The sequence below is a fragment of the Neophocaena asiaeorientalis genome, unplaced genomic scaffold (genome assembly GCF_003031525.2).
Source record: "Neophocaena asiaeorientalis asiaeorientalis breed wild unplaced genomic scaffold, Neophocaena_asiaeorientalis_V1.1 scaffold77, whole genome shotgun sequence".
NCBI classification, from domain to species: Eukaryota; Metazoa; Chordata; class Mammalia; order Artiodactyla; family Phocoenidae; genus Neophocaena; species Neophocaena asiaeorientalis.
This window is the reverse complement of record NW_020174645.1, coordinates 7,314,847-7,328,319: the sequence shown is the minus strand read 5'-3', so window position 1 is coordinate 7,328,319 and position 13,473 is coordinate 7,314,847. Positions and strand designations below refer to the sequence as shown.

General features: G+C 46.4%; 1 protein-coding gene across 3 annotated transcripts in view; it reads left to right on the top strand.

Annotated features, from left to right (window-relative positions):
* The first annotated feature begins 6 nt into the window (after window positions 1-6).
* HVCN1 (hydrogen voltage gated channel 1) overlaps window positions 7-13,473 on the top strand; it is a 28,269-nt gene continuing 14,802 nt past the window's right edge. The window contains exons 1-2 of one of the 3 annotated variants that reach the window (XM_024758679.1): window positions 7-310; window positions 4,672-4,711. In XM_024758679.1, coding sequence (XP_024614447.1) covers window positions 258-310; window positions 4,672-4,711 — 93 coding nt within the window. In that variant the 5' untranslated portion in view covers window positions 7-257. Of the gene's footprint in view, window positions 316-345; window positions 428-4,671; window positions 4,712-13,473 lie in introns of those variants that run through there. The other 2 variants (XM_024758680.1, XM_024758681.1) reach the window with 2 other exon arrangements.

Genomic DNA, 13,473 nt, shown 5'->3' with positions numbered 1-13,473 from the left:
GGGGCGCGCTGCCCTTCTCCGAGCTCTCCCAGCCCGAGTTTGCCAGGGACCCCCGCGGGATCCCAGGAGGCCCCGGTTTGCCGTGAGTTCTAGCGTTTCCCAGCTTGGGGGAACGCGGGCAGGCAGTGATAACTCAGGGATCCCTGCCTGGCCCACGGATTCTAGAATCCAGTGGAGAGGAGGACAGGAGACAGCACGCACATCTCCCCTTGAAAACGGAAGTGTTGAAGAACTACCCTTTTGTATGGAGTGCTTACATGGGCCAGGTGCCTTCACTTCATCTCGTGCCTCGTAGCAGCAGCAGCAACAGGTGAGGTAGGTACCATCCTTGTCTCCCTCTTCCAGGTGAAGACACCAAGACTCAAAGAGGCCAAGCCACTCGCCAGGGGTCACACAGCCAAAAGAGGCAGAGCCAGAACTCACCCAGGTCGGTGTGAACCCCTAAGTCCTCTTACTCATCATGCCTGCCCCACCCTGTCCTGCACCCCTAGGGAGACGGCAGGGAGAAACCAGTGCTGGGAACAGGGGAGGAGGCCGAGATGAGCCAGCCTGCTCATCCCTGCAGGAAGAACCTCCACAGCAACAAATCCTTCGCCTGGGTAGGGGATGCCAAGGAGTAAGAACAGTGGGTTGGGGCCAGGTTAAACTCCAGGACAAAGAGGAGAGGGCGGTGCAGCCCCCGTCCAGGAACTCCTGGGCCTGTACCAGCACTCCCGCTGGGCACAGGGGGGCTCTTGCAGGCTTAGCCATGGGACTTCAGTTCTCCGTGCCTCAATTTCCTTGTCTGTTTCCTTTGCTTATCCGTAACCTCGGGGTTAAGCATGCTTTGTGCCTCAGAGGATTGCCGAGAAGATTAAATGAGATGGTTGGTGTGAAGGCCTAGCCTAGTGCGTGACTCAAGCCGTGCCCCCTCCACCATCCCCACTCATCTGAAAGCACTTCTCTGTCCTTCACCCTCAAGTCAGAGCTATCTGAGATCTGCAGTATTTCCTACAGCCCCGCCAGCAGCTGGAAGTTTCTTGAGTAAGACCAAGGCTGGGGGCTGCAACTCCTCCCTCTCTGACTCCGAAGGAAAGGCTGGTAGGGGCGGGTTTTGAAAATCTTTGGGGTGAGGCTTGCACAATTCCAGGACTGCCCTCCCCTACCACCAGTTTTGCAAGAAGGAGGAAGCCTAGCATATTCTTGCTCCAAAACCTGCTCCTCTCTTTGTCCCCGACATCTAGGCCAGCAGCAAGTGCTACTTCTCAGCATATTCTGAATCTGGTCACTCCTCTGCATCCCCACCGTGACCCCCAGATCCTCAACACTGTCTACTGAACTCTCTGCACAGTCAGGCCCTGATTGATTCCTGACTCTTCTCATGCCCCCATCCTCACTCCACTGCCTGCTCACTGCAGCCATACTGGCCTCCTCCTCCTTTCTTGGACATACTAAATTCTCTGCTCTCTCAGGGTCTGTGCACATGCCCTTCCTTCTCCCAGGAATTCTCTTTCTTGCCATCTTCTTGTGATGCACCTCCTTGCAATTCAGAGACGACCGTAAAAGTCACCTACTCAGAAGCCTTACCTCACCACCCCAAGCTGCAGGAGCCACTCTTGCCTGCCCTTTATTGCATTACCGTTTTTCTTTCCGGAGCTTAGCCCTGGGTGATGTTACCTTGCTTATGTGTTTCCTGGCTAAAATGTCAGCCTACCAGGGCCCAGACCTTTTTCTTGTCTCTTCACTTTGGATTCCCCAGAACCCAGTGCCATGCCCTTGCACAGAGTAAAAGATCTGATAACTGATAAAAGTTCTGCAGGCAGTGTGTGCAACCATCAGAGTTCTACTTCTCATTGCTTAATAGCCTTCTTTCTACATTTCTACATAGACCTCAGAATTGTCATTCCTCCCACTGCCTTCCTCAGCTTTTCCCTACAGTGGGGCTTATAGGCTGTTTCCAGGTTCTAACCCTAATATCCAACTTTGCTTTAAACACTGTGGTACAAATTGCACTTTTTTTTTTTTTTGCTTTCAAATGATTTTTGAGTTACAGTTTCCAAACTGATGTGTTCAAGTCAAGGGTATGATCATCCTGAAGGCATATACCACTTATTACCAGGTGACTGTTTAGAAAAATTATCCCCAGCAACGTGTGCAAGTTTTCCTACAGCCCCGCAAGCATTGGGTTTTTTCATTTTTTGTTTTGTCTAGTTTAATGGGGAGGTTAGGGCAGGTTTAAATTTTCCATTGCTTGAATTAGTGAATCTGGGTGTTTCTCTCTGCATGCGCTAGTTCCGTTTCCTGTCCTATGGAGGAAGGAAATCTCCAGGGCACCTTAATTTTTCCCTTCACCTTCACTTTTGGTGGTGGTTCCACTTGAGCCCACCTCGTGAGAGCAGGGTGAGGGCCCCCAGGGGCTGGAACAGGAACACAGCCAGGTGAACTCTGCTGGTTGCAGAAGCTGCTCTACCAGTCAACCAGCAAGAAACTGAGTCCCTTGTGCCCTAAGCATGGTACCGTGGGGAGAAAAAGAACTCTTTTTTTCTTTAGGTCTTCGTGATTTTTTTTCAAAATGGTAGTATTTTTTAAATTACAAAAATAACACATGATACATAAGGTCATTCACTGGAACTTTGGGAAGCTAACGTTGGTCACTAATGGGAACTACACACACCCCCTCAGGGGAATCCTGTGTGGTCATCCAAAGAGTGCACTTGCTCTAGAGCACACGGCGTAGAACGATCTCTGGGACACTGTGTTAGTCTCCTGTGGCCGCTGTAACAAATGACCACACATCTGATGGCTTAAAACAACATAAATTTATTATCTAACAGTTCTAGGGGTCACACGCCCCAATTCAGTCTTGGTACGCCAAGATCAAGGTGTTGGCTGGGCTGTATTGCTTCTGGAGGCTCTAGGGGAGAATCTGTTTTCTTGCCTTCACCAGCTTCTAGAGGCTTCCCTTATTTTTTGGATCATGACCCCATCCCTCCATCTTCAAGACAGCATAACATCTTCAGATCTCACTCTGACTCCAATCCCTGCTTCTGTAGTCATGTCTCCTATTCTTCTGATTCTCTTGCTGTACTTGTAAAGACCCTTCTGATTACACTGGGCCCACCTGGATAATCCCTGCATCTTGGAGTCCTTAATTTCATCACACCTGGGAAGTCCCTTTTGCCGTGTACATTGACCTATTCACAGGTTCTGGGGATTAGGAATTCACAGGTTCTGGGGATTAGGACTGATGGGGCTATCTTTCAGCCTCCCACACCCTAAAGGGAAATAAGCAAGGTTCAGAGCAGTGTGAAGGCTCACATTTGTTTAAGGGGAAAAAAAAGAATAAGTATGGCTGTGCTTGGAAAGACATAGAATACCTCCAAAGACTATGTGGGAAACTGGTAGGAGAGGCGTTCTGGGAAGAACAGGAGTAGAAAGAAGACTTATTTGTCGTAGTATCTTTTTGTATTTAAATTTTTTACTACATATGTCACCTATGTTAAAAATAAGTTTTAAGAAGTAACACATAATCATTGTAAAAGTTCAGACCTTCCAGAAGCCAAGAGAAAGAAAATACCCACCCCACCCTCAAATCACTCCCATTTTCTCCAGCAATAACCACTGTAAAGAGTCTGGCTGTATCCTTACAGACTTTTAAAAAAATGCATATATCATTTTTTTCACATAGATGGGATCATACTGTACACACTATGCTATAATGTGATGGGGGGCACCTGTTATATTACATCTTTCCTCATCCACATATGGAAATGTAACAGCACTGGAGTCTCCCACTCCCAGATGTACTGTAACTGACTCAACCAGACCCTCCCTTGTTGGTGGACGTTTAGATTCTTTGCTGCTTTCCAGAGCAATCTCAACACTAACATATGTCTGTCTGGTTCTTAATTGGAGTGAAATTCACATAACATAAAATTCAATTTTTTTAAATTAACTTTTAAAGTGAGCAATTCATTATCATATAATACATTCCCGATGTGGTGCAACTACCACCTCTATCTAGTTCCAGAACACTTTCGTCACCTCAAAAGGCAACTCTGTCCCCATTAGGCAGTCACTCCTCATTCCCCTCTCCCCGTAGCTCCTGGCCACCACCAGTCTGCTTTCTGTCTGTACAGATTTGCATATTCTGGATATTACACATCAGTGGAACCAAGTACTATGTGACATTTTGTGTCTGGCTTCTTTCACTTAGCATAATGTTTTAGAGGTTCATTCATGTTGTAGCATGTGTCAGCACTTCATATCTCTTTTATTTTTTATTGAGGTATAATTGACCTACAATAGTTTCAGGTGTACAACATAGTGATCCGATATTTGTAGATATTGCAAAAGTACTTCATTTCTTTTTATGGCTGGATAACATTCCATTGTATGGATATAACATCTTTTATTTATCCATTCATATGTTAATGGACATGGATTGTTTCCATCTTTGGCTATGAATATTCGTGTACATGTATTTGTTTGAGTGCCTGTTTTCAGTTCTTTTGGGTATATACTCAGGATGTACATCCTTCTCCACATGCTTTGAGCTTTATTATTTACTATTTTCAGACACTGTTAACCTAAGCAAGTTAAAAATAATTTGTAAGAAAGTGTTGGAAAACACATACTACGGCGAATGATAGTAGGGTGATAGATCTAGACAAATGTTTTCTTATTTTCCAGATCTGGAGACGACAAGAAAATGGCCACCTGGGATGAAAAGGTAAATTAATTCTGGAAGACTAGCAGTTAAGGGACCTCCCAGCTTGAGAAGATAATTCTGTTTGGTGTTTCTAACAAGATAGAGGAAAAACACATGTTCAGGGTGCTTCCACCATACCAAAGTGTTAAAAGTCACCGAGGTGAAAGCTATAGAAGGAACCTCAAGATAGCCTGATAATCGGAAACATTCAAAACCCAGCTCTGCATTTTAATAGCCCTATATCATCTGGTCACGCCCTTCACCTCCCCGAGCCTCAGTTTCCTTATCTGGAAAATGGGGAAAAGTTACTTAACCACCCCCGTTCCTGAAGGCTCACAGGGAAGAGTTGAGGAGACAATGGTCTCAGAATGCTAGGCCAATACTCAGCCCATAAGGGCTTCTCCCAACTGCTTATTTTACAGGTAGAGACACTTGGGCACAGAGAAGTAAAGCTACTTGCTCAAGATCACACAGGTAGGAAGTGGCAGAAATGAGATTTCAACCTAGCCTGACTCCAAAGCAAATGCTGTGCCTCCTGTGCTGTGTGGCCAACCTGAGCAGGTCTAATAAATTCTGTCCTTGATATCTGGGGTGCAGGCTTGTTGGATCTGGGGAGACATTAGTTGTGAAGGGTGGGGCAAGGTGAAGAGGAAGTGTTGGCTTCCATTTCAGCTGTTCACTTGGAGCTTCTGGGGGCCTGGCCAGGTAGAGCTATCAGGGCAGTGCCAGAAGCTCAGGGTAGCAGCAGAGTGATGGGGCAGAGTTGGAGAAGCAAGTGTGAGGGCCAGAGGACCATGGGATGATGATGATGATGATGATGGTGGGGATCTTGCATTTCGTCAAACTGATGGCCCCTTTAACTGTAAGAGTATTTCTGATTTAAAGCTGTTTACAATGTGGGAGGAGGAAGTGACCAATGGCACTTACAACATGCCACCAATTCTGATTTCAGAAATGTGGGAAAATGTTCAACTTTGCATTAATGAAATATGGTGGCATTTCCAGCAGAGGGATGACAATCGCCCTCTGTAGAGTTGTGTCAATTCCTGATAAGATATGGGAAGCTTAGTGCCTGCCACCCAATAACAGGAGCTCCGTGAGTTCCAGTTATCATTAATACTCACAGAAAGGCAAATGGAACAGTTTCCTTCATTTATAGCTCCCTACTAGGCAAACCAAAAAAACAAGCGGAAATGCACGCTCGATGGTGGTTATGCTGTGGTGTAACCGGCTCACTCCTGCATCTCATGAGTGGATCAACCCACACGACTGCTGGAAAATAACGTGACAGGGTGTATCAAGAGTCATGAAAATAGTCATAATCAAACCTGGTCATCTTACTTGCGGGAAAGGAAACAACGCATAAAAAGGAAAAAGTATAATTTACAGCACAATTTAGAAACACAAATTTGTGTGTTTCTTAGCATGTAAGATGCCATTGATTGTAGATGCAACATTATATTATGTGCTACGAAGAAGAAGAAGTGCCGCCATTTACTGTGATCTAATGTAACACAACACTGACACTGGTCAGTTGTAAGACAGACTTCAGAAATGTTAATATGTGAGAAAATGTGGCCTTAGAATTGGTGATAGAGGTGCTAAAAATGAACAGAAAATGCAATAATGAGCACTGACTTCTTGGTAAATTTCTTGGCCATTAAAAAGGCATAAGTCTGATACATATAGGTAGTGGGGAGAAAATAAGATACAAAGTTGTCTGCAGTCTTCGATTATAATTGTGAAAGACATAGATTAGAGTGAGATGGGTGGATAAGTAGATGATAAATTTGGTGTGTTGGGGTTATTATTTCTTTTTGCTCATGTTTTGACAATAGTAATACTGAAAGAAATAGATCTGGAGTAAAGATCTGCTCATTGGGGTGAATGACAGCAGGTAAAGCTGGGGATTCCGGGTACATCAGGGGGTCTGGCTGCAGGGACAAGTCGCAAGGGTGGGGGTGAGGACACAAAAACATCAGGGCAAGCAGAGTGTTGGAATGCAGAGCCAAGGACACACCTCGGGGGACTCCTGGGGGCGGGAGCCTGTCTGTCATCGAACAGAGGCCAAAAGAAGGGGTGGCCCCAGCGGCATTGCTGGGGAGCTGGGGAAATTGGACCAGGGCCACGTGTAGCAAATAAGCCTCTTACTGATTCAAAGAACAAGTTCCTTTTAATAATTTACCTTGTGAAGTTAATTATGTTTTTAAAAAACTATTTTAATAGGATTGCTTTTAGGAGATTTTTAATTGTCCAGCTCTAATTTTGGAGAGGAAAACAGCTCTGTCGTAGAAGAAACTGGTGGGGTTTTTAGCCATGGCTCAGACCTGATTTGCTGTAGCCAGCTCTGCCCAGAGGGGCCCCCAGCAGGGCCCTCCCTGCCCCTTCCCACCTCTCTGAGCCTCCGTTTTCCTCTTTTGTAAAATGAGAACAGTGAGGATTAAACAAGATAGTGACTGGAAAGCATTTAGCAGGGTGCCAGGCTATGACAAACGCTTGAAACACAGGAGCTATTGACGCCATCATGAGGATAAAGTGAAACGGTTTTCAGCCCATCAGCTGACCTAGTCCTCAGCTCAGATGATTGCATGTCACCAGCCACATCTGGAGAACCTGGTTGCCAGGTGTGCTTAGAAATCCTTGTGGCCCTTTGGCACACTTCTCACAAGGTGTTTGGAGGCACCAGGTTCATTTACGATGCTGGTTCTTGACCTTGGCTGTACATTGGAGATCCCAACACCCAGGCCACCCCCAGACCAACTGAATCACAATCTTGGGGCCTGTGACCCAGGCACTGGGTTTTTTTTTAAAGCATCCAGGTGGTTCCAGTGTGCAGCCAGAGCTGAGAGCCATTGGTTAAACTGCAGCTGCACTGGCCTCCTTCCAAGGACCGAGCCACAGTGGGGCAGGAAGGAGGGGAGCCCTGAATTCTTGTTTATCCCATCTTTTCCATGGCTGAAGCATCACTAAGATGTTGGGGGATGGGGTGGCCCAGATGACTCAGTTGTACTGGTGATAGGTCCTAATTTCTAGCTGGGTAACTATATTTTTCTTTCTATGCTTTCATTTCTTTCTATGCTTTTGTTAACACAAATAGCAGCCTGACTTATGCTTCCCAGTTAACATGGCTGATATACAGACTTTGGGCAAGACTGCCACCTCTCTGACAATCATCCTCTCCCTCCCCCAGGGAAATAGAGTACATCCCACCATACCCGTGTTTTTCAAACTCAACCCATTAGTGATTCCTGAAATCCATTAATGGGCTGCCATCAGCCTTTTAAGAAATAGAATAAAGTGGAAAACATAAGTCTCTCACATGTTAACTTTAGTGTTGGTTATAGAACGTATATATGTCAATGTGTACTAAGTGGCAGGATATAAAATGTGTTTCTTACTGAGTAACACTGGGCTGAACTCCCCGCCCAGCATTGGCCTTCACCAGCTGTGAGCTGGGTCCAGGGCAGCATTCAGAGAGGTCATGCAGGAGGGAGAGGGCTCTGGGCCAGGCAGCCTGGGTCGGAGTCTGAGCTCTGCTTCTCACTGGCTGTGTGAGCTGGGGCAAGTTGCTTGGCCTCTCTGTTCTCAGTTTCCTCACCTGTAAATGAAGAGGATTCAGTCCCCACCTTGTCGAGTTGTTGCTGTATGTTACAAAGGGCTTTTTGCACAGAGCTCAGAAAATGGCAGGTGCTCTGGGGATAGTTACAGTCGCTACAGTTTCCACTACCTTAAATATTATTTCCCACATCGTCTCCACCCAGCCTCCTGATCAACTTGCCAGGTCAACAGACTCTTCCATCAAGTCAGGAGGGATTCTGACCCTACAGGAAATGGAGAGAAAAGTTGGAGAATACGTCTCTGGGGCACCTGGGCCACCAGTCAGGCTTCTCAGTCTACCAGCAGCACCACCCCCCGCCCAAACTAGTCAGCCGTCACGGTGGTTATTTTCGTGAAACCTCAAACTTCCTCCCCACCCTAGAGAAGGAAAAGCTGCTATGCTTATTTAAAGACTTCCCTGATTTTAAAAATAGGCATTCCTCAGAACATAAATCCCTGGGGACAGGGTAGGGGGAGGTGGCGGTAGAGTACGTGAGCCTCTGGGGTACATGAGTCCCCCAAGAGGAGATATTTGCTCGAGGGATTCATTCCACCCTCCAGGTATGTTTAGTGGGAGGGAACCTGTGGTCTTCCAGGCATGAAGAATACGGAAGATATGGCATGAGCAGAAACCCACCTACCCAGTTCCCTAATGGGGAGTGGGGGAGGAAACAGACTCTGTTACACAAACAGGTGGATCCATCTCCATTGGGGAGGCATGTGGGCCATGCATGAATGCAACAGGGGAGGTACATGGTCAGCTTCCTGGAGCTGGGATGCTTGAGGGAGACCTCCTGAAGGAGGAAAAGAAAAATGACAAGGTGGAAGAGGAGTGGGCGTTCTAGGCAGAGGAAATCATGTGTGCAAAGGCCTTGTGGTCGAAGGAACCTATTGAGTACAAAGGACTGAATGGAGACCATCTGGCCAGAGCAGAGAGACTGGTGACAGGTGTGGTTAGATAGGCAGGCAGAGGTCACAGAGTGCAGAATGGCTATAGGTCTCTGGAAGGCACTTGGGTCTTTTTTTTTTTCCCAGCCGCACCACACCGCTTGTGAGATCTTAGTTCCTTGACCGGGGATTGAGCCCAGGCCCTTGGCAGTGAAAGCGTGGAGTCCTAACCACTAGACCACCAGGGAATTCCCTGGGTCTTTATTTTTAAGATCAGTGGGAAGCCAAAGAAGAGTTTCAAATAAGGGAGTGCATTAGGGTCCCCAGGATCACCCCAAGTTCAGTGATTCGCTAGGAAGGCTCATAGGACTCAGCATACAGTTCCACTCATGGCTAAGATTTTTACAAAGAAGAATCAGCAAAGGGAAAAGATAAATGAAGTGAAATCCAGGGGAAACCAGACACAAGCTTCCAGATTCCTCTCCCAGGAAGTCACATGGGACTTGCTTAATTCCTCCAGCAGCAAATTGTGACAACACATGCTAGGAGAGCTTGTTAGAGACTCAGCACCCAAGGTTTTCATCTGGGGGCTGGTCACATGGGTGCCTTCCAAACTCCAAAAATTCCAGACTACCCAGAGGAAAGCAGATGTTCTACATAAACCACTTGTCTTTACAAAGAGTCCGGTCACAGTGAGCTGTCCTTACCAGGTGGGAACCCTCCCAAAATCCAAGTTCCCAGATGTCAGCCAAGGGCCAAGCAGGCCTTTCTAAGGGCAGCAGCCCCAGGCCTTTTCTGCACAGGGAGTGACGTGATTATGTTTCAAGAAGTGCTCTCAGGCTGCTGACGAGAATCTAAGAGTGATGGGGAGAACAGTGAGGAGCTGGTACATCCTCCAAGTAAAAGGTGGAGGCTGGGGCAGGGAGGTGGGCAGAAAATGGGAGAAGTAGATGATGAATTCAAGGGTCATTTAGATGCTAAAATGCACAGGGCTTAGTGATAGGTGGGCTTTGGGGGAGGGAGATGGAAGGCAGGGGTTGGGGACAACTTCTCTGACCCTGGCTGGGTGTGTCTGAAGATTCCTGGACCCAGAAGACAAGGTGCAGGTGCAAGTTCATGGACTGTCCACTGGGTGGTGGCAATTGCCATGTTGCAAGTCTCAGTTTCCCCTGCTAAGGGAGAGAGGATTGCATCTCAGAACCTTGATTCAGCCTCTTTCAATATCATCGTTCTTGTTGCTTTAAAAAATATCAGCTTTTCTGGCATGTTTTCTGAGCGTCTCAGAAAGAACAAAGCTAGTAGACCTGAGTTCATATGCCAGCTTTACCACTTATGTTTCTTTGTTTTTAAAAACTGTACACAAACAAGTTCTCAGTGTAAGAAATTAAAACAACAAACAGTATATATTAGGTTGAACCACATGAAATTGTCAGTTTCTACCAATTTTGACCTACAAAAATGGTCATCAAAAAAATAATTTTTTAAAATATTTATTTATTTTGGCTGCACCTGGTCTTAGTTACGGCATGCGGACTTCTCAGTTGCTTCACATGGGCTTCTTAGTTGCAGCATGCATGTGGGATCTAGTTTCTTGACCAGGGATCGAACCCAGGCCCCTGCATTGGGAGTGTGGAGTCGTACCCACTGAGCCACCAGGGAAGTCTCTGAAAATGGTCATTTTTTTTAAAGTCTTATTTCAGGAAAGTTTTCTTGAATTATATCTTGAACCATTCTGTTCCATTGTTTTGGTTTTCTTATTCAGGGATTCCAGTTGTATACATTAGATATGTGTGTGTGTCTGTATGTGTGTGTATATATATATATTTTTTCATTCTCCCTCCCTCCTCACTGCCCCCAAATACTTCATTCTCTGCAGGTTAGATCTTATTACATAAATGACTATTTCTTATGGTTAAACCTAATAGGAAAAAAAAAGAAAGTTCCTCTTCACCCTCCAACCCAATCCCAATCCCTATCCCTTCATAGAGGTAACCCCTTGGTTTGGGTTGTTGATTTTGTTTTTAACAAAAATGGCATTATACATTTTGATCTGTAATATGCTGGTTTTTACTTGATCATAGATGAAAGACACCTTTCTATGTCAGTACGTACAGCCACACTGGTGTACTGCATTCTTAACAGCTGTGTGGTATTCCATAGTGTGATCTACCACAGTGTATTTAACCATGGACCTTAAGGTTGTAGCAGGTCTGCAGTGAGCATTATGTGTGAGTGTCTTTTTGCTCATGTGTGAGTCCCTTGTCAGGTCAAACAATGACATTTAAAATTTTGATAGAAACTGGTTTAAGGCTGATCCTCCTTTGCTCCCATGCCTGGCACATTGGAGAGACTCAAATATTTTTTCAAAAGATGAAGCTGCCTCATTGCCCTCCTAAGAAGGATGTACCCATTTCCTTGCCCACCAGGTGGTATAGGGGAGTGCCTTCCTCCCCCCATCTCTGTCACCCTGCCACACCAGGTGACTTTGGGCAGTAGGTCTCCCCTCCCCAAACTTCAGTTTCCCCTTCTGTAGAATGGAGAGACCACACCTCCCTGTCCTACCTACTTCTCAGGATTTTTGTCAGCATCAAGTGAGAGCAAGAGGGGATGGAGGTGGCCTATAAGCAGCAAACAAAAAGAAACAAGTGGTTTTGTGACCTCCAAAGGAGCCTACTTTCTCCCAGGAATGCAGGATGGATGTGTGGCCCACGAAGATGAGAGAGAGAATGAGAGAGCACATGGTCTGTAGTACCCTTGGGCTGACTCGGACACACACCCTCTGTATTAGCTTCCTGGGGTTGCCATAACAAATGACCACAAACCAGATGGCTTAAAACAACAGAAATTTATTCTCTCAGTTCTGAAGTCCAGAGTTCTAAAATCAGCGTATTGGCTGGGTTAGAGGGAGGCTCAGAGGGAGGATCTGTTCCATCCCTTTCTCCTAGCTTCTGGTGGTTGCTGGCAATCCTTGGCATTCCTTGGCTTGTAGATGCATCACTCCAGTCTCTGCCTCCATCTTCTCGTGGCCTTCTCCTCTGTGTGTCCTCTCCTTTTCTTGTAGGGACACCAGTCACTGGATTTAGGGTCCACCCTAAATCCAGAATGGTTTTGTTGCAAGATCTTTTTTTTTTGGCCTCACTGTGTGGCTTGCGGGATATTAGTTCCCTGACCAGGGATTGAACCCAGGCCCTTGGCAGCGAAAGCACAGAGTCCTAATCTCTGGACCACCAGGGAATTCCCAGCAAGATCTTTAACTAATTACATCTGCAAAGGCCTGTATTCCAAGCAAGGTCATATTCTGAGGTTTCAGATGGACATGAATTTGGGGGCAGCCACAATTCATCCCACTACACCCTCCTAACAGGCAGATCTCCAGTCACGGGCTGCCTGGCTTTTTCTCGGCCATGTCTTCTAACACAGGGGCTCCAGGTCATACAGCTCAAGGGCATATCCTGGCTTTGCCATTTTCTGAGTGCATGACTTTGGACAAGGCACTTTTTTCACCCAGACCCAAAATGATGGCTTCGACCTCAGAGGGGTGTTAGGAATTAAAATGAAATGGTGCATTTAAGGAATTTACCGGTGTGCTGATACAACAAATAATAAACAATCAACAATAATAGATGTTGCTGCTGTTGTGCCTTGTTTGGGGTACGAGTATTGATTAATAAGCAAATCAGGGGCTTCTCTGGTGGTGCTGTGGTTGGGAGTCCGCCTGCCCATGCGGGGGACGCGGGTTCGTGCCCCGGTCCGGGAGGATCCCACATGCCGCAGAGCGGCTGGGCCTGTGAGCCATGGCCGCTGGGCCTGCGCGTCCGGAGCCTGTGCTCTGCGGCGGGAGAGGCCACAACAGTGAGAGGCCCGCATACTGCAAAAAAAAAAAAAAAGCAAATCTGGTCCCTAAAAGTAGGCTGTGGGAGGGAACGGGTAAATGGGGACTTAGGGGATATTAGGCCCTGGCAATCAAGAGTCGGCTGACTTTCTTTAAAAGTACCTTTTTCAGTGATTGTTGGATGACCATGAAATAGGGACTTCCCCCTCCTACAGATGGCAGCTTCAGAGTCTGTAATAGACATTCACAAGAACATTTTCTTCTCCATCAATCGTGGGTCTGTTTTTCTTGTTTTCCCCCTCTTTCCCAGGGAGTAATTTTTCAGATATAATACCTGTCATGTGTAAACCAGAAGTAGGCGATTACCTTTGATGGGTAGCTCCTGCGGTTTTGCTGTTAATGCATTTATTAAATACTTATTGAGCCCCTCCCTGTGACTGGAGGAGGAAGAGCATCTGCCCTCCCA